The sequence below is a fragment of the Dromiciops gliroides genome, chromosome 5, assembly GCF_019393635.1.
Source record: "Dromiciops gliroides isolate mDroGli1 chromosome 5, mDroGli1.pri, whole genome shotgun sequence".
Lineage (NCBI taxonomy): Eukaryota > Metazoa > Chordata > Mammalia > Microbiotheria > Microbiotheriidae > Dromiciops > Dromiciops gliroides.
This window is the reverse complement of record NC_057865.1, coordinates 147,780,076-147,800,803: the sequence shown is the minus strand read 5'-3', so window position 1 is coordinate 147,800,803 and position 20,728 is coordinate 147,780,076. Positions and strand designations below refer to the sequence as shown.

General features: G+C 35.6%; 1 protein-coding gene across 5 annotated transcripts in view; it reads right to left on the bottom strand.

Annotated features, from left to right (window-relative positions):
- The window catches only part of ORC5 (origin recognition complex subunit 5), a 94,878-nt gene that overhangs the window by 67,369 nt on the left and 6,781 nt on the right, over window positions 1-20,728 (bottom strand). For 4 of the 5 annotated variants that reach the window (XM_043968298.1, XM_043968294.1, XM_043968296.1 and 1 more), the window contains 4 exons: window positions 17,807-18,007; window positions 10,301-10,375; window positions 5,479-5,590; window positions 4,064-4,194 (listed from right to left, as the gene is read on the bottom strand). In XM_043968298.1, the coding sequence (XP_043824233.1) occupies window positions 4,064-4,194; window positions 5,479-5,590; window positions 10,301-10,375; window positions 17,807-18,007 (519 nt within the window). The remainder of the gene's footprint in view (window positions 1-4,063; window positions 4,195-5,478; window positions 5,591-10,300; window positions 10,376-17,806; window positions 18,008-20,728) is intronic. The other variant, XM_043968297.1, reaches the window with a different exon arrangement.

Here is a 20,728-nt window from a genome sequence, read left to right as displayed (position 1 = left end):
CACTATTTGGCAATTCCATTGCCTATGCCCACTTCTGTGTCATAGTTCAAAGGTAGAAAGGAACACTTTCAGCCAAGCAGGAATGGAAGCCCTAAGGAGCAATAAATCTTAAGGAGTTATCTTCTGGCCCCAACTGATCAGGAACCCTTAGAACAGTACCATTTCTGGTCTCAAAGCGGAGAGGAACCATGAGGAGCAGTACAGATTGCAATTCCAATGGATCAGGACCAGAGTGTAGATCAAGAGAGGAATGACTATAACATCTCTCCCCAGATCACACCACCTTGGAAACACTGAAAACTTCCAACCCCATAGAACTAGCTCTGAAAACAGCAGTGCAGAAAAAGCTTCAAGCATGAGTTCCTCCCCCATCTCCCACCCCTAACCTGTGCCAGGAACAGGGCCTAACATAAAGTTCCAAATCAAGAAAACAGGTGGAAAAATGAGCAAACAACAAAAAAAGGAAGGTGACCATACAAAGCTACTATGGTAATGGGGAAGATCAAGCCACAAATTCAGAAGACAATATTTAGTCAAAACTTCTGCAAGCAAAGCCTCAAATTAAAATGTGAAGATAATAACTCCATGAGAAATCAAGAAACAATCAAAGTCAAAAGAATGAAAAAAATAGAAGAAAAATGTGAACTATATCACTGGAAAAAGTAACTGATCTGAAAAAAAATAAAAAATAAATCAAGGAGAGATAATTAAAGAATTACTGGACTATCTAAAAGCCATGACCAAAGAAAGAGCCTAGAGATCATATTTAAAAAAATCATCAGTGAAAACTGTTCCAATATACTACAATAAAAGGGTAAAGTAAAAACTGAAAGAATCCACTTATCACCAACTCAGAGATCCCAAAATGAAAACTCCCAATGAATATTATAGTCAAATTCCAGAGCTCCGAGGTCAAGCAGGAAGAGAGCAACTATTCAAATATTGTTGAACCACAGTCAGATCATACAAGATCTAATAGCTACCACATTAAAGTAGTGGAAGGCTTGGAATATGATATTCCAGAAGGCAAAAGAGCAGGGATTACAACCAAGAATAACCTACCCAGAAAAACTGAATATAATATTTCGGGGGGGGGGGAATGGATATTTAATGAAATAGAAGTCTTTCAAGCATTCCTGATGAAAAGACCAGAGATGGATAGAAAATATAACGTTCAAACATAAGACTCAAGAGAGTAATCCTAAAGGACTCCATACAGTTAAACAATTTAATAATAAAAGAATTGGTAACCCTTGACAAATACATAGAGGAACTGTACTATAATCCTACACTACCCCAACTTACTAAATCACCTCCTCTGGAAAACAAAAAACAACAACAACAAAAACCTAGATGCAGGTCTATATTCATATATATCTTTATTAAATTATCCCAAAATTTTCCATTTGCAATTTTATAAAGCTAATGAAATAATTTTGACAAAAAGATTTTTCCTTTCATCAAAAGTATCCCTTTGTGGGGGGCAGCTAGGTGGCACAGTGGATAAGGCACTGGTCTTGGATTCAGGAGTACCTGAGTTCAAATCCGGCCTCAGACACTTGACACTTACTAGCTGTGTGACCCTGGGCAAGTCACTTAACCCCCATTGCCCCCCCCCCCCAAAGTATCCCTTTGAAGGAGAAAGAAAAAAAGAAAGGATAAAGATATCTTTTCTCTCTTATGGTCTGTGATGATAATTCAAAAATGATAATTAACCTATAATACCTCTTCCTTTTTAAAAATACCTTTTTCATTCACTAATGGAACTTCTGAATATTATTAGTATCACTGACATGAAAATATACTTTGAAGTTATATACCAAAGACGTTATGATCTAGATCTAAGTAAAACTTCCTTTCTCCAGAAATAAAAATACTTTATGAGGTAATTTATTTAATTGTTTCTCTGTTTCCCTTACCTAGTCTCCCTTAGTTATTTTACTTTGTTTTGTTTTGAGGGCAATGAGGATTAAGTGACTTGCCCAGGGTCACACGACTAGTAAGTGTCAAGTACCTAAGACCAGATTTGAATTCAAGTCCTCCTGAATCCAGGGCTGGTGATTTATTCACTGTGCCACCTAGCTGCCCCCTCCCTTAGTTATTCTGAGAAAAATCAAGGAAGCTATGTCTCCCTCCCACCATATCATTTTAGGAAAAGGGCAGAAAATTTTGAGATAATTTAATAAAGATATACATGAATACAGACCTGCATCCAAGTTTTTGTTGTTGTTATTGTTTTTTGTTTTCCAGAGGAGGTGATATAGTAATTTCAGAAATTTAGTAAAGGGCATACCCTAGTATGCCTCCAATTCCATGGAGAGATGACCTCAAGTGAGCTAAAGGTATAGCAATTGTTTTTTTTCCTTCTTTTAATTCATTTGTGGCTCATTACAATTTCCTTTTCTGAGATTGGATTATTTACAGTATCCTTCTTATTCTTCAATCTGGGTGTTTTATTTATTTTTTGGTAAATAATCATCCATTTCATTTAGTTTGTCAATTCTATTGACATGTAATTGGACAAAAGTTTCAAATAATTTTCCTTATTTTTTCATGTTATTAATTTTCCTTTTAAATTTTTGATACTGATTTTCCTCTTTTTTTTATAAGTCAAAAAACCCACTGGCTTATCTATTTTATTGACTCCCAAAATCAGTTTCTATTTTTAAATTCAATATTTTTATACTTCAAATTTTGTTACCTCTATTTGCCTTTTAGCATTTCCAATTTGGGGTTTAATTGGGTTCTAAATATTTAATATATAAATTTCCAAAAATTTATGAAGGATACAGATACTTTTTCTTTAAAAAGTGTTTTAAAACAGAAACTGACATATTCAAGGAATATAAGCAATGACTAAAGAGAACTGGAATTCAGAGCTTCTGATTTAAGTATGTTTCCTTCTATTTAGATTAAAAAGTTAGCATATACTAAAGAAACACAAAATAAACCAAGAAGAAAACCTAAACTTGTAGTTACTAAATTATATATCATCTTTCTATCATTCTCTACAGGTAGATAGGCAGAAATTAGTTAAAAAAACAAACAAAAGAAAACAAAAAACTTATTCTTGGAATGATCTATGGAAAATTGAGTAAAGTTGAAAGTTAAGAGATCAAGTCAAAATATTTACTAAACCATAGATTCAGATCACACAGATACATTCTCTATGACATTTCTCACAACCATTCCCTTCCCACTAGTCAGTCACACCTTTGTTAAGGCCCTGGTAAACTCTAACCTAAATTACTGCAATGGCTTCCAAATTGCTCTCCCTATTAAGTCTCTTCCTGCTTCAATTTATCTTCCACACAGCTGACAAAATGATTTTTCTAACCATGCCACTCCCCTCCTTAATAAATTTCAATGACTTCATATTGCCTCTATGATCAAATATAAACTGGTTTTTAAAGGCCTTTTACAACCTGATCCTTCTTTAGTGTCACTGTATATTAGTCTCCTTCCCACACTACTGTCCCACCAAACTGGTCTTCTTGCCACTCATCACATATAATACTCCATTTACCACCTGTATGTCTCTGTACTGGCCATCCCTTGTGCCTAGAATGCACTCCCTCTTTAAAGAATTACTTACTTCCTTAACACAAGCACCACCTTCTACACAAAGCCTTTGCTGATTCCACCAACTACTTTTACCCTCTCCTCCCTATTTTGTATTTATATACACATACGTGTGTATATGTGTATATGTATGATTGGGCATATATAACATACATTGATTTGTGTATGTATACAGAAATAGAGTAGATTTATTTATGTACAGGTTTCCTCCAAAAGCATGGAAGTTCACTGAGGGGAGGGACTATTTCATTTTGTCTTTGTATCCCTAACACTTTGCACAGTACTTTACAGATAATAGGCACTTAATATTTACTGACCAATAACCTATGGGTCATAGGTTTTAGCACACACAAAAAGATAGAAATATTTAAATAAATGAAAATAATGTGATACAAGAATAAATCCTTAGCCCATAGACTATGTTATATTTTTAATATTTTTGGTGAAATAAAATTTCCAACAAAATAACAAGATCACTCACCAGATATCTGAGCTCTTTCAGGTCTCTGCAGACAGTGTAGAAAACACCAAGAAGAATATTAATGTAGGCAGCATAGAAATCAGCGGAATATTCTGGAGGATGATCATGGGACAAAATCTTTTGAAGATGTCCTGGTCCATAAAAACAAATTTGTTTTTTAATGATTCATAAAGCACATAAGACATGCATTTTATATAACAATTTATTATACAACTTTGAAACAACACACAGTCATGAAAAATTATAATTGTAAACTAATTAGAATAGGAAAGAAACATTAAATTTTGAAACCTAGATGGGGGATCATGGGAGGTAGAGCTGTGTCTTTGCCTTAGTGCTACAAAATTAATTAAGTGGTAAGCATGAAAAAAAAAGCACCAAGAATTACTTCTAAGGTAGATCTCAAAAGCCTTGTTTATCTTGGAAAAGTATTTATCAACTTAAAAAAATCTAAAGAACTGGAGGGTTGATTTTTCTATCATGTTAGGTATTCTAAGTAGACATAATTAGGTTAAAAAAAAGAAAAAGAAAAACCCTGATTATCTGTTTAAAAGTTGTGAGAATATTACTCTTCAGGGCCCCCTGCGGAGAAAGCATGAGGTAACCTTTCTGAGGTCGAATTGGCTACTGGGAAGTTGCCTCACAATTCATGGACCACCTTTAAGTCTTGTCAATCAATGGACTTGAATGCTATCAGCCAATTATCTTGGAGCTGCGTGTGAGGACTGTGCCTCTTCCAGTCCCACCGGGAACTTCCAGTGGAATTGAGTGAGGCTCTTGCTCTTTGAGAGAGTGCTTTTTCTCTCTCTTGAGCATAGATCAGAGCTGGATTTTTCCACTCTTTCAGAGACACATGTTCTCTCTTTACTCTTTAATAAATGCTTAATGCCTAAACTGTTGCTGAAGCTCCTAATTTATAAAGGTAAAGTCCATTATCTAGGTGTGGTTTAATCCCATCCCTTTAACAATCTAGACAAAAGAATCTATCTCCATTCCTTTTGTTCCCTTGGGTGTATCCCAGATGAGATCTGATGGGGGCGGCGGTGGGGGGTGGGGAGAGAAAGGACTGATCCCTGGGTCTCCCAAGAAATTGATTATTAATAATTATTTTCACTAACAGAGAAGAATCTCAAAGATTAAAAAATGACATTTAAATGTTTGCAAAGAACACACTTTCCACATCTGGACATATATAAGTATTGATACAAGGATCTTGTATCACTTGAAATGCTTCCACTACTGCCAGATTTCTACACTCCACAGTGATATTTCATTTCCCTTTAAAAGGTTACTTTTAAAATTATGTCCTCATTCAAACATGTTAATACCATCTTTCAAACACAGATAATTATAAATGTTTCCATTTAAAAACCTCACTTATGAAAGAAATTTTTTTTAAAAAAATGAAGATTTACCTATGCTATAATCAGGGAAATACATGATGAATGGTTCAAAACACCCAGTATTTGGTCGAAATTTTTCCCAAACAATCTGACTGAGAAAGATAACAGTCACATTTCTCTTGGTCTATAAAAGAAAAAGGGATAAAAGGTGACCTTGTATATTGAAGCTGTAATCAGAATGGTGATTCCATTTGGATTTTTCATTCAGAAAATTATCAAATTTCCAACTTATTATAAAGTATTTACATATTAATAAGATATCTTTAGACATTCTAATCAAGGAACTCATACATTTGCAGATTTTCATAATTATCCAGAATTTCTATAAAACTCTAGTCATTTTGTTATTCAGTTACTTGTAATGAAACATGTATCTCACAAAAAGTATTATTTTACACTAAATTAAGAAAATACATCCCTTGACTAAGATTAGAGCTTTTTATAAAAATGTTCTTAGGAAAGAATGTCCCCCTCCAAAAACAAATGCATCTTTCTATAACAAAACTGATTATTTTTTAAAAAACGATGTTTTAGTTATGAATAATGTGAAAAATGTTACTTTCTACAATTTTTCTTCTTTTAAAGTAAAATAGAAAACCCAGGAAGATTACAAAGTCAGATTACATATAAGAATTACAGTTCATCCAACTTTAGAAGCATTAAGTAAAAAAAGATGAAATTTTCAAAGGATTCTAGCCCTATTTTAATGATAAGTCTTCATAATTCTCTTGCAAGACAAAGACAACACATTTCAAAAAATTAGTAATCATTTCATAAAGGGCCTATTGGATGCATCATATAAAGAAAAAGATAATCACCTCCCAATGCCTCTTTCCATCTATCCTAGAAACTCAGTGTGAAGTGGTATGGGATTAAGGTGATCTCACTGATCATGAGGCATTCCAAAGAATTACAAGACTCAGTGACTCTGTTTCCTAAGTTTTATTGAAAGACTGCTGACCACAGGGAGAATGCCAGAAAAATGGAAAGGTATCTCTCGCATATGGAAAGAAAAGTTATATTTGTTTTTATTTATATTATGGACAAATTGATTATCAGTCTCATAATAATCTCCACCTTAGGGAAGTACAGGGAAGGGTTTATCCTAATTTGGACTTCCTGGGGTCCTAAGCCAACCCCTGAGGTGCGTACCTTTTTTCCCATGGAGGTTTTGGGAGTTTACATGTCATAAGGTGAATCTGGGGACAAATTTGGCCTTTTCTGCACATGTTCATAAAAAACATACTTCAACTTGTCAAGGTCAGAATGTCTTGGTGTTTTTGATCTCTTTCTTTTTCAGGCTTAATTTCTGGGTATTAACATTGATCAGTTAGGGTCTCTGTGACCTGCCTCTTTATGTTTTTGTTATGAGTGGTGATTAATGGGGGTAATTAATAGCAACCAGACTTCCAGGTACCAGTTAACAAGAACCTAGGCCCTAACTTTGATGAGGGCCCAAGTCTTAAGATATTCATTAACTGCTTTCAGAACTCAGATCTAAATTAGAGCTTAGGTCTTAGGTGTGTCTGTTAACCCCTTCTTTACCTCCTCCATCAAGTGGTTTACAAAAAAGTCTGAATTTATTCTTTTAGGGAAGAAAGGTATATGTAAATTCTGAAAGCAGTCCTAATTAAAAAGCACTAAGCTTTTAGCATTTAAAAATGATTAATGAGTTTTTTAAAAAAAGAGGACTTATTAAAATCGGATTAAAAAGCTATTGGGGGGGCAGTACCTTGAAAGAACAGTAAAATATATTTCTTGTCTAAAAATGATTTATAATTGGAAAACATCCATCTATTTATCTGGCAGAGTATCCGGTATAAAATTATTTTATCATTACTGAAATTCTTATTTGTAGTCTCATGAGAAGAGCAAAGATAAAATATTAATACAAAAAAGAATGGTGGAGGGTTCACTTGGGAGTGATGGAGGAGGTGAAAAGGCGTTAACAAATAACCTTATCAACAGTAGCTAAAAGGGTTAACAGAGAAATTAAAGTTTGAGTTTTTATCAACTGTAACTAGAGCGCTCCAGTCTCTATCAACCAATACTATCAACAGAAGCATAGGGAAGGTAACCAGGGATCATTAATTGTTACTAGCTGTAACGATTGGAATGACGCCACCTGCTGGAGACTTACTGTAGAAGAGTTCTGCCCATGAAGCGAAGGTCTTTGAGGGCAAGACCAGGAGTCAGGAAGTGACGCGGGCTAGTGGGAGGAGGAAGGAAGAGACTGGCGCTCGCTCTCGGTCTCACTGTCTTTCCTTTGGACTCTGGTGGAGAGCGGAGCTAGAAATGTGCTCTCCCTTTAATAGATAGGAATCTAGGCCTTTCTTTCTCTCTTTACCAAATTCTTATTCTCCTTAATAAATGCTTAAAAGTCTAACTCTTGCTAAAGCTTATAATTTATTGGCGACCACTCATTAGATATTTTAGACAGTTCAGCTAGAATTTTAGCCCTTAACATAGCCATTAATATTCCTGGATGACAGGACACCTAGAAATGAGATCTTAAAGTAAACAGATAACATAAACTCTAAATCTTATGAAAATGAATGTTGAAAACTTATTTGTTGCCAAAAAAAAGATATCATAAACAGAGAGACACTCTGGCTCTGAAAAGTTTAGGCATGTCTTTACAAACATGTGCAGAAAGACCAAATGTGTCCTTAGGTTCACCTTATCATGTTTAAACCCCAAAAACACATCCCCAGGGAAAAAATGACCCACCTTTGAGGATGTCTGGACCCAGGAAGACCAAAATAGAATGTGAACCTTCCACAAGGAGGAGATTAAGATGAGGAAATAACCTACTTTTTTCACTATAAATATAACCATTTTCCTCTTCCTATTCGGGATAGCTTTCCCTTTTTTCCTTTGGTATGCTCCCTGTGGCATCACAGTATTCTAATAAAACTTAGGAAACTGAGTCACTGAGTCTTGCAATTCTTTGGGATGCCTCACGATCAATTTGATCAATTAATATCCATCCCTACTTCAGGAGGAAGTTTTCTCAGGCCTAATATATTTTTCTTGCTTTATGGAAAGTCCTAGGAAATATATTTTCTTTGTTGGCATGGAGGGGAATAGTCTTCTTTTCCCCCAAATTTGACTCCCTGAAAACCTGGGGCTCCTGTGTCCTAGTGCCTTTATTTTTTGCTTTCCAAAAAGGTTTTTAAGTAGTACATCCAGCTGCTTTCATACCTGAATGCCAAAAGCCTCAATGCAATACAACGTTTGGGCCATGAATCTATCAATAGCCTGTTTAGTAAACATTGGTATGAAGAGAGGGCAGAGAGAGGAATAGCAGGAACACCATAACACAGAAGCACTGGAAAATTAAAGATACTGGAAAGAAGATTTACTGATAATGGAGTCTGGATCCTAGCATCTGAAAATCTAGTGGAAGAAGAGTGTTTTAAAGGCTGAGAAAGGCAAAAGGAAATGTCAGCTAGTTAAGAAGACCTATGTTCAGGCAGATCAGACTTCAAATCTCAATGCTACAAGAAGCCAGTGATGATGGGAAATCTCCCCTATACAGTAACTTGGACAAAAAAGAATTCTAGCAACCGTGTCTAGGTTTCTATTCATAAGCAGAACAGGGCTGGAAGTAAAAAGAGTTAGGTCAACTATTGTTCTTTGAAATCAACCCAACCTCTGAAACAATTAAAATAGGTTAACAACCTACATGCCCAACCTTAGCCATAGGAACATTTTATAGACATTGAAAATTCCCCAACCATACATTTATACCCTAGACAGATGTGAAAATCTGGTTCCCTTTCATTTTGCAGTCTAAACAGATGCCTGTGCTGTCTATCTGTAGTCACTTATCTCATTCCCAAAACCTCCCCTCACCTACCTATTATTGTTTACCAGAAAAAAATACTTGTCATTATATAATTAGATTTAAGTTATTTTAAAATACAAATATAATTTGGAGAGGTAACACAATAATGTGAAATAAATTTTAGTCAAAGTGTAGATGATAATACGAGAGATAATTTTTTTATATAGGAAAATGTTTTGAAAGCAGGAAATCAATGGGCATACTATAAAGGCAACAGGGAACAGAAAGGGCAGGCTAGACACACTGAAGAAAAACTATGTTAATATTTTTGATACAATAAGTAAAAATAGTAGGTTATGAAATTCATTCCATATATGAATATAAAAAATTGGAGGAAACATTGACGCGTACAGGGATCAAGATATTTTTCTGAGATTTTCTGAATAAGCCAGCTCTGTAGAAATTACTTTCCCCCTCCACAAGAGATTTCTGAGAAAAGCTTTCAGTTACTCTGGCCAACTCTGAATGACAGTCATGGCCTGAATATCCAACTCAACCATTTGCCACACTTTAGTGGTTCTATTTTCATATATACCTAAGTGTCTCAAGAGGCTCTTTGTTCAACAATACTGTCTATTTCACTTTCAAACTAGCTGCTGCATTTATCGTGATCCCCTAAGTACTTTGTTTCATGAGATAGTATTTAAAAGAATTCAAAGTGATAAAATATTGCATTCAGTTAACATGTGCTGCTTGCTTTATAGAAAATCAATGCTGGCAGAAATAAGGGTAAGAAGGATAAGGGAAGAATTTATGTCAATATGTTAAATAAAAGTAAAATGTTTCTAAGCAGACACAAATCCAAAATGTTATAACTATACTTTTCTGTATACAGCTAACATGTACTTGAAAAACTATATGTAAGAACAAGTGAAACTGGACCGATTTTTTTTGTTATTACACCAATTTTCCTATTTTGTAAATCTAAGTTTTTATCTCATTTTCCTGAAAGAAGGCCCTCTACTATTTTACTTAATCACTCACCAGTTCCTGTAACCTAAGAAACGCAGGCAATAGATTTGCTTCCATTTCCCTTAGATATTCTGCTTTATCCAGCACCTTTAAAAAAAAAAAAAAGGTAATAAATTTGAACGGAGTAAAAATCAACTTAGTCAATCAAAACGCTATAGTATAGAGAGAGACCTGATGTTTTCATTTTCAAAACCTCTATTAAATCTTGGGTTCTAGTTCAACTTCAAATATCCTATTCCAATCTAGGCTTTGCACAGCTCACAAAGCTTTCTTATTAAAGCACAACCCTAACCATGTCACTCCCTATTCGCGAATCTTCATTAGCTCCCTACTAACCTCCTAAACAAAATATAAAACTCGGCTCAGCATTTATAGCTTTTCACAAACTGTCATCTACTTTTCCAGGATTATTTCATATTTCTCCCCTTTTGAAGCTATGTTCCAGTCAAACTGGCCAACTCTATTCTCTAGACAGTATTCCAAATCCTGTATTTATTATTTTGCACAAACTATTCCATATCCCTAGAATTCATACCCTCCTCACCTCCAGTAACACCTGCTTCAGAAAATCACTCCTGAGCCCCACCTTAGTTGTCCGTATAAATTCCTTAAGGGCTAGGCCTGCCTTCCAATATGCTAGGGCACAGAGTTCAGTGCCTTTTTTGGGGGGGAGGGGGGGAGGGCTATAGAGCTATAATTTAACTGATAGGAATTGTCCCTTTGTGAGCAAACTCCCTCTGCCAATAGAGTTCAACAACTGTGAGGCAACACGACTCTCTAGAAAACTACCTGGGCTACTGAGATGTTGAGTGACTCTTCTGGGCTCACCTGGCTAGTATGTGCCAGTGGCAGGCTATCCTGACTTCTAGGTCAGGGTGGAATCAGCCTGGATCTAGGACAGGACACATTTTAAATCAAGACCTACATGAAATAAATGATGTAAAGATCATCATAAAAAACATAAATATCTAGGAAAGGAGGTGGGTCAATCATACAGTGAGAACAAAGGACAATAGATGCACAGACTGAATAATTTACTGGTAACCTTAAGATAATTAAAAGAACCAGAAGTCCTCAAAAGACTGACTAGATTTCCTGAAGGCTAAAGAAAGGAATGACACAGGATATGGGAAAGAAAGGAAGAACTGTCTGGAATAGCAAACTGAATAATCATATCACTACTATCACAGAGATATTCAAGTAAATGAAGGCATTCTACTAGTCATGCTCAATCCAACTTCTCTGAAGAAAGGTAATGGTGTTAACATAAAAACATAGCACCTCTTTCCAAAAAGATTACTTTTCTAGATGCTATATGAGTAAACATGTGCTTAGTTGGAAAAATAAACATGGAAATGTACAATTTGTATTGCTTCTCTGAAGTCTCTATATTTCAAATGTTTAAAAATAATGCACTCTGCATACCCTTTGACCCAGCAATCCCACTTTTAGGTCTTTTGCCCAAAGAAATCATGGAAGGGGGAAAGGGACCCACATGTACAAAAATATTTATAGCTGCTCTTTACGTGGTAGCAAGGAATTGGAAGTTGAGGGGGTGCCCATCAATTGGGGAATGGCTGGACAAGTTGTGGTATATGAATACAATGGAATACTATTGTGCTGTAAGAAATGATGAGCAGGAAGAGTTCAGAGAAACCTGGAGGGTCTTACGTGAACTGATGATGAGTGAGATGAGCAGAACCAGAAGAACATTGTACACAGTATCATCAACATTGAGTGTTGACCTACTGTGATGGACTATATTCTTCTCACCAATGCAATGGTACAGAAGAGTTCCAGGGAACTCATGATAGAAGAGGATCTCCAAATCCAAGAAAAAAAAAAGAAAGAAAGAACTGTGGAGTATAGATGCTGATTGAACCATATTATTTCTTTTGTTTTGGGTGCCGTTGGTTTTTTTTTTTTCTATTTTGAGGTTTTGCATCACTGCTCTGATTCTTTCTCTTGTAACAGGATTAATGCAGAAATAGGATTAATGTTATTATGTGTATATATATGTGTGTGTGTATATATATGTGTGTGTGTATATATATATATCTATATGTATATGTATAGAGATATATAGATATAACCTATGTCAGATTACCTGCTGTCTAGGGGAGGGGGGAGGGAGGGGCGGGAGGGGAGGGAGGGAGAAAAATCTGAAATTGTAAAGCATGTATAAACAAAAGTTGAGAACTATCTTTACATGTAATGGAAAAAATAAAATACCTCATACATTAAAAATAAATAAATAAATAAAAGCTCAAAAAATAAAATAAAATAAAATATCTTCAGATAGTACAAATAAAAAAAAATAATGCACTCTTCACCCATGAAAAGTTCAAATATAAAACTTCTGCATTTAATCACATGCAATTTATCTAGCTTTAATTATTTTACTGAATAGTGAAAAAGTTCAAGGTGATCACCTACAATTATGGAAAAATATAAGTTCTTAAAATGTCCTATGACATCATACGGTCTTTCAGACAAAGGCCTTTCCAATAAGGGTGATAATCTCCAAAATAAACCAACAAAAAAATCCCTAAGATAATTTTGCTTTTTTCAAAGCAATAATGAAAATCTTTGGATAATTTACTGCTCAAGGAGCAACAGTATTTCCTATCATTCTTTTTTTTTTTTTAAGTGAGACAATTGGGGTTAAGTGACTTGCCCAGGGTCACACAGCTAGTAAGTGTTAAGTGTCTGAGGCCGGATTTGAACCCAGGTACTCCTGACTCCAGGGCCGGTGCTCTATACACTGCGCCACCTAGCTGCCCCTATTTCCTATCATTCTTTAAAAAAAATTAAAAGAAAAAAGAAAAACTTGAAATTTGTATGAATAAGTTTATAAACTTTAATAAACTAAATGTATGGTACAATTAAATATAGGTTAAAAAGTGTTTCCTTTTATTTTTAAATGTTTCATACTTGTTTTATAATTTAAAAACATGTAAAAGTCAATGAACAACAGTAGCCATTTGTCTCAATCTTATCTAAACTAATTAGGAATGAAATATTTTAAGTAATTTACTGCTCAAAATGAAATTAATTACTTTTTCAACTATATTGGCAAGGTATATTTTCCCTTTCAATCTAAATTTAAAGCCTCTCACCCAGAAAACACAGGTTACCTCAAATAAACTGATGGTTTTCTTTACACCCATTATTATGTAGAACAGCACTGGAACACTCATTTAACACAAGTATTTTAATCTGTGTGGTACAATTGACAATAGTGTAGTATTTAATGCCTTGTATTCCTTTATAACCAACTGATAAATAATTAATATCCAGAAAGGTAGAAACATTAACAAACACACATGTTCTTTTTATCATGTCCCCTTAGAAATTATTCTTCACTTTACAATTTGAAAGCTAATCTGTTAACTCTTAATACACTTTTTTTGGGGGGGGAGGGGGCGTTGAGGCAATTGGGGTTAAGTGACTTGCCTAGGGTCACACAGTTAGTAATTGTTAAGTGTCTGAGGCCGGATTTGAACTCAGGTCCTCCTGAATCCAGGGCCGGTGCTCTCTCCACTGCACCACCTAGCTGTCCCCCTCTTAATACACTTCTGACCAGATTTTTAATTAATAATCCTTAACTGTTTTGCAAAATCACCAATTTATAGACAATGTTTGAGGGTCCTGTGAATTTATATTAATGTACTGAAAAGCATACATTCAGTAGCTACTTGTCCCATTAAGTTTTTTTGGATATTAACTTTTAAGTTTAAAAAAAGAAAGAACTATATATATATAGGTATAGGTATACATATAGATATAGGTGTATGTATATGTATGTGTGTGTGTATATAGGTGTCTGTGTATATGTGTGTGTATATAGGTAGGTAAATAATAATAGCATGGTGTAGTTAGGTGGTGCGGTGGATAGAGTGCTGGGCCTGGAATCAGGAAGACTCCTCTTTGTCAGTTCAAATCTGGCCCCAAACACTTACTAGGCTGTGTCAACCTGGGAAGTCACCTAACCCTATTTGCCTTAGTTTCCTCATCTGTAAAATGAGCTGGAGAAGGAAATGTTAAACTATTCCAGTACCTTTGCCAAGAAAACCCAAATGGGATCACAAAGAGTTGGACACAACTGAAAAGACTGAATAACAACCAAAAAATTAATGCCAGGTAAGAAAAACTCTTCACTTATTAAATTAAATCCAACAATATACATTAATACAAATAAAAGAGAAAATCATCTGCCTAGAAATTCAGTCTATGTCATTATGATGAACAAACACCTAATAAAATTGCCCAAATTCTCTGTTATTCAGCTTTTACATTACTTATTTTACTCACAAACTTATTTTATCAGGTTTTTTTTTAAATTAAGCACACTCCTTATTTGAATTTTCGGTTTATTCATGTTTTTTTCTTTCACTGAATATGAAACCTGCATGACTTTTTATCTACTGATTCTATACTCTCAATTTCACATGTTTTCAATATCAGTTAAACTAATTTTCCCTAAAGATCTTGTCATTTAAAACAAGCTTTTAAAATGTATAAACAACTCTGACTTTTCAAACCTTCATATTTAATCACTCCTACACCATATTTCTTACTATCTTTAGACCTTTATTCCACAAGTCCACCAATGGCTCAATAAAAACAAAAGTATAGCACAATCAGGATTTCACCCTGCTATAATTCAGTTTAAAATACCTTGAGATATTAAAAGAATGAGAGGAAGATCTCAGAATTGTGAGGGTCATATACAGAAAATTTACAGAACATGGAAGAGAATCACATAGGATAGAAAGATATAGCAGGTATGGTAGAAATAACATCTACTAGGATCCCAAAGTCAGGGAAGGTATTCTCAAAGAATTGACTGGTCCAGGGAACCAGGGCTTGGGCCACTGAAACTCTGGGGCACTGGCCAACATACCAAAAGTCACTGGCCCTCCGACTTAAAGAATGTCATGTATTCTCAAGTCACCACAACTATCTCTACTTGAATGTTTCCACATTAAGATGAAGGGGGTAGAGTCTACTTGAACCAGTTCTATATACTTTCTCTGCTCTTCTTAATAAGTAAAGTTCTCTGCCATTAAATGTTGGCTTGTCTCCAGATGCCTTATTTTCTTCAATACAAGTCTGAGTCACCAGACAAGCATAGGTCAGGCCTACTTTACAACAAAGAGGTTATGTTCTCTATTAGTGGAGAGAAGAATCTGCCTAGGAAGGGAGGGAAGACAGGATGGGGTAGTAGAAAATAAGACAGTAAAAAAGGGCAAGAGAGGAGAGGATCTGGTTCCCTACCCCACAGCAACTTAGAACCAGGAAACCAAAAGGACAGCAGGGGAATATTAGAGGGAAATATCAAATGACAGCAAGGGAAGGAGAGGAAAAATGAAAAAGCTGAAACAATGCAAAAATGGATGTTCAAGATAACAATACAAAGTCACTGAAATTTTATTACATTCAGTATCCTCTATTTAAGCAATAAATATTTAAAAGATCTCTATTAATTTAGTTACAATAAACCATTCTGGGTACTTAGAGAAAAGTTTTAATTATCTTGAAAGTGAATTTAAGGGCATCCGTATCTCCCAATGTTAAATAATGTGGTAAAAAATGGAAGTTTTAGCTGAATCATTTGAAAGTTGAGCGCATGCTACTGAAGCGGCTTTTGAAGGACCGCCCTTTTGGGGTGGAGACTGCGATGAACTTCCAGGACATCAGCTTAAAACTGAGGGTGGAGGGGCAGCTAGGTGGTGCAGTGGATAAAGCACTGGCCCTGGATTCAGGAGTAGCTCAGTTCAAATCCGGCCTCAGACACTTGACACTTACTAAACTGTGTGACCCTGGGCAAGTCACTTAACCCCTATTGCCCTGCCAAAAACAAAAACAACAACAAGAAAACCCCAAAAACTGAGGGTGGAACAAAGTTCGGGCTCTCTCTCTGGTGTTTCAGCTTAGCCCTGGCGGCGCACACTTTTGGTGTTTGATGCTGGTTCTCAGCCTGGCAGGCAGTTTGTGATTCGGTGAGTTTTCTAAAGAAATATAGACTAATCTTAGATCTAAGATTATTCATTTGTATTTCTACTTTCCTATTTCCCTAATTGATATCACCTTTTGTTGTCTAATTAATTCCCAAACAATAAAAACTAATCCCTCATTGATTAAAGCTCAGAGGCTTCTTTTTCCTAGTGGTCTGGGAGATATATAAGGGAAAAGTTAAAAGGGGGAGTTTAATGCTCATATATCCAATTTTAAATCTCACAACTTGAGTGTGCATATGTGTAGTTCTTCATTTATGAATACCTATCTATTGTCAGAAAAACATTCAGTCACAAAGTGTTTGTTATCATATGTGATTTCTCTTTTCAGTAATGAAAACCAAATGGACTGATGGATCCATTTTTCACGTAACCAATAGCCCTTGTGAGAAAAAAGGCAAGTTTGAATCAAGTTCTCCACATTAATTATCTTATTCAAAGACTACACTTGTAACTTAAGCTTCATTAGCATCATACTATAACCACTTGTATTAAAAGGGTCAAATTTATGATAAGGCTATAAAATATTAAATTTATATTAGTTATGAACCCAGATACCTTTTAATGCTAGGAGTATAGATTTAGAACCAGAAGGGGCCTCAAAGATCATCTGCTCCAAGTCTCTCATGTTACAGGTGAGGAAACAGACCCAGGAGTTTAAATGACTTGCCCAAGGTCACAGAGGTACAGGATCACAAAAAGACAGGATCTGAATGCATGTCCTCTGACTCCAGAATCGGAGAATCCTGAATGCTCCTAAAAGCTCTTACCATGTTGACTCATATATGTCAAAGATCTATAATCTCATCAGTTTAGGGATGTCCTCCATTATTCATCAATCTACCTTTCTATGACTTCACTCATCACTTCTAGAACTTTCCAAACTAAAATACCCCTTTCTTGGCCAACAGGTTGGTGGCAGCCTTAAAGGAGAGAAGGGGATTGAGAGGTTGCAAAAGTAACACTAACAGGCCTTGGCAAGAGACTGACTATGAGGGCAGGTTGTGCATGCATGCATGCATGTGCAAGAGAGAGACAGAAACAAATACAAAGAATGAGGAGAAACCTAGGCTGTGAGCCTGAGTGGAATGGGAGGATAGTGCTACCCTAGACCAAAGCTTCTTACACTGTGGGTCATGACCCCATATGAGACCATGTAAATGAATGTGGGGGTAGCAAAAAATTTGGCAGTAAATGTTTGATTTGTACACCTATTTTATATACCTATATACCCAGGGTTGCATAAAAATTTCTCCAGTGAAAAGGAGTCGCAAATGGAAGAAGTTTAAGAAGCCTGCCCCAGTCAATAATAAAGAATTTAGAAAGAGGAGAGGGTTTCTCTATGCATATGTAAATATTGAGATATCCATGAAGAAGTGTATTTATAAGTGTAACTTATAAATCTATATAGATTACATATAAAAGCAACCTGGAACACTAAGAAGTAATGAATCTAATAAATGGGTCTTAAAAAAAAGAACATCGTTAAATTACTTACAATATATACAGTCTGATCATCCACACCCTGGTCTTGAGTTACTTTCTTAAACAAACGAACAAAATCATTAAATGAATCACAGGCTATATGAGAAGTGCTTTCATCTTTTGAAGAGTTGAGACAATTCAAGTGGTTTAAAATTTGCTCCAACAGTATCCTTGAGGTAAAACATTCGATACAGTTCACAATAACATGTGGAAGCTAAAAAGAAAGAAAATACACATATCAAATTTGACTTTTTTTCCTAAAAGCTGTTACAAAACCAATCATCAGTCTTGGTTTTTTTTGTTTTTTTTAGTGAGGCAATTGGGGTTAAGTGACTTGTCCAGGGTCACACAGCTAGTAAGCGTTAAGTGTCTGAGGCTGGATTTGAACTCAGGTACTTCTGACTCCAGGGCCGGTGCTCTATCCTCTGTGCCACCTAGCCACCCCCAGTCTTGTTTATTTAACAATCTGTATGGTTGTTGAAACACCCAATTTCTTTAAAAATATTAATAATTTTAGGGGCAGCTAGGTAGTACAGAGGATAAAGCACCAGCAATGGATTCAGGAAGGCCTGAGTTAAATCTGACCTCAGACACTTGACACTTGACACTTGACACTAGCTGTGTGACCCTGGGCAAGTCGCCTAACCCTCACTGCCCCACAAAAAACCAAACCAAAACAATAATAATAACAATAACAATAATAATAATTATTATTATTTTTAAAATTTGGGGCCAAGTGAAAGCTTGAGCTCTAGTCCCAGGTTTGACAGTAATTTGCAGTGTGGCCTTGGTTAAGTCACTTTATTAAATAAACCGCCTTATTTATAAAATGAGTTTGAGATAGACTCCATTATCCCTTTCTGTTCTAACATGCTATAATTCTAAAAGCAACAGACCATATGTCATAGGTTTGGAAATAAACACAAGACCATATATTTGACTGTATTTGGCACCTACCATTGGAAAAGTTTCTCATGGTGGAACACAATAGTAAAATGTCTAGTTTCAAAGAATAAGTGATGAAAGGTGCCATCCTTGGAAGGGGGGGTGAAGGGAACACTCACTGATGTAGAATTATGTAGAGGAGGCTTCTGTCTGTCATGTGGTTTTACTTAATTCTAGTGGGCAAGAGGGGAATTTATCCAGAAATGATTTTTTTTTCAAATAAGAAAAAGATAAAGGACAATTTAATTAAAAAGTAGAATGTTGTATTTTAATGTCTAATGTAAGTCGACATTTTAAGCATCTGCTATTTCAGGATTTATTTCACCCAACAGATCAGAAGCCTCCATTCTGAAAGAGTTGCTGTGGGGCAGCTAGGTGGCACAGTGGATAGAGCACTGGCCCTGGAGTCAGGAGTATCTGAGTTCAAATCCGGCCTCAGACACTTAAGACTTACTAGCTGTGTGACCCTGGGCAAGTCACTTAACCCCAATTGCCTCACTTAAAAAAAAAAAAAGAGTTGCTGTGGCTAAGAAATTCACCACCCTATAGCCAACTTGAGCCTCCTCCCTGAATTAGTCCTTGGAGGACGGGTATATAACCCACTGCTTAACTAAAGTTAAAGGCTTCCCAGTTTGGTTGGACCTTCCAAAGCTTGTAGTCTTCTGGCACAGATTTCCTCTATGTAGCTATAAGGCATCAACAGTAGTTCTTTGGGGGAAAATTCTAAATATAAATTCAGGAATACTTATAAAAATATATATTAAGAAGAAGCATTTATATTAGGGCTTTTATGAAAAGCAGGAGATACGATCAATTACAATGATGAATATTAATTATTTAAAAGTAAAAACTTTGGAAAGGAAGCAATAAAACAAGTGAAAAAATGCAAAAGTACTCTAATTAGAAAAAAGGGCAGAATTTAGAAGGTTGAAATAGTTGAACTTAGAACATTTTATACTTAAATCATTTAAAATTCTTCTACCTATCCTATTAACCAGGCTTTTGGAAATGCACTTATGAATACCCTGATGAATACTAATAATAACTAATAATAACACTAGCAACCTGTGATATGAATACTGTATATGAGAAGATGTTACTATGCAAATAATCTGTTCTTTTGAAAGTAAAAAAATTCTCTAGACCAATACAGATCAACATGATCATATGCATAGTAGTAAGTCCTAGGGAGTGTAACGATTGGAATGATGCCACCTGCTGGAGACTTACTGTAGAAGAGTTCCGCCCATGAAGTGAAGGTCTTTGAGGGCAAGAACATGTGTCTTTTCTTTGGCGTCAGGAAGTGATGTTTGCTGATGGGAGGAGGAAGGGGGAGCCGGGTGCTCTGTTTCTCTCTCTTTCCTTTGGACTCTGGTGGAGAGCAGAGCTAGAAATGTCCTCTCCCTTTAATAGATAGGAATCTAGGCCTTTTCTTCTCTCTTTACCAAATTCTTATTCTCCTTAATAAATGCTTAAAAAAGTCTAACTCTTGCTAAAGCTTATAATTTATTGGCGACCACTCATTAGATATTTTAGACAGACTAGCTAGAATTTTAGCCCTTAACAGGAGAATCTATAGGAACATGGAGCTTGAAGGACTTGTCCAAGGTCACATAGCCACTATAAGAAGTAGAAGCTGGGGCAGCTAGGTGGCACAGTGGATAGAGCACCAGCCCTGGAGTCAGGAGTACCTGAGTTCAAATCTGGCCTCAGACACTTCACACTTACTAGCTGTGTGACCCTGGGCAAGTCACTTAACCCCAATTGCCTCACTTAAAAAAAAAAAAAAGTAGAAGCTGAACCTGTCTTTTTGACTCCAAACCCAGAACACGATCCACTGTGCCAAACTGCTTCCATAGATCATCAGATATTAAAGTTACACACATTTAGCATTTCTAAAGATAGTTTTGATACATTTAAACTAATTCTGTATTATATAATTAGAATTTAAAAGGTAAATTCTGATAGTTTAATTTTTATTTTAGACAAT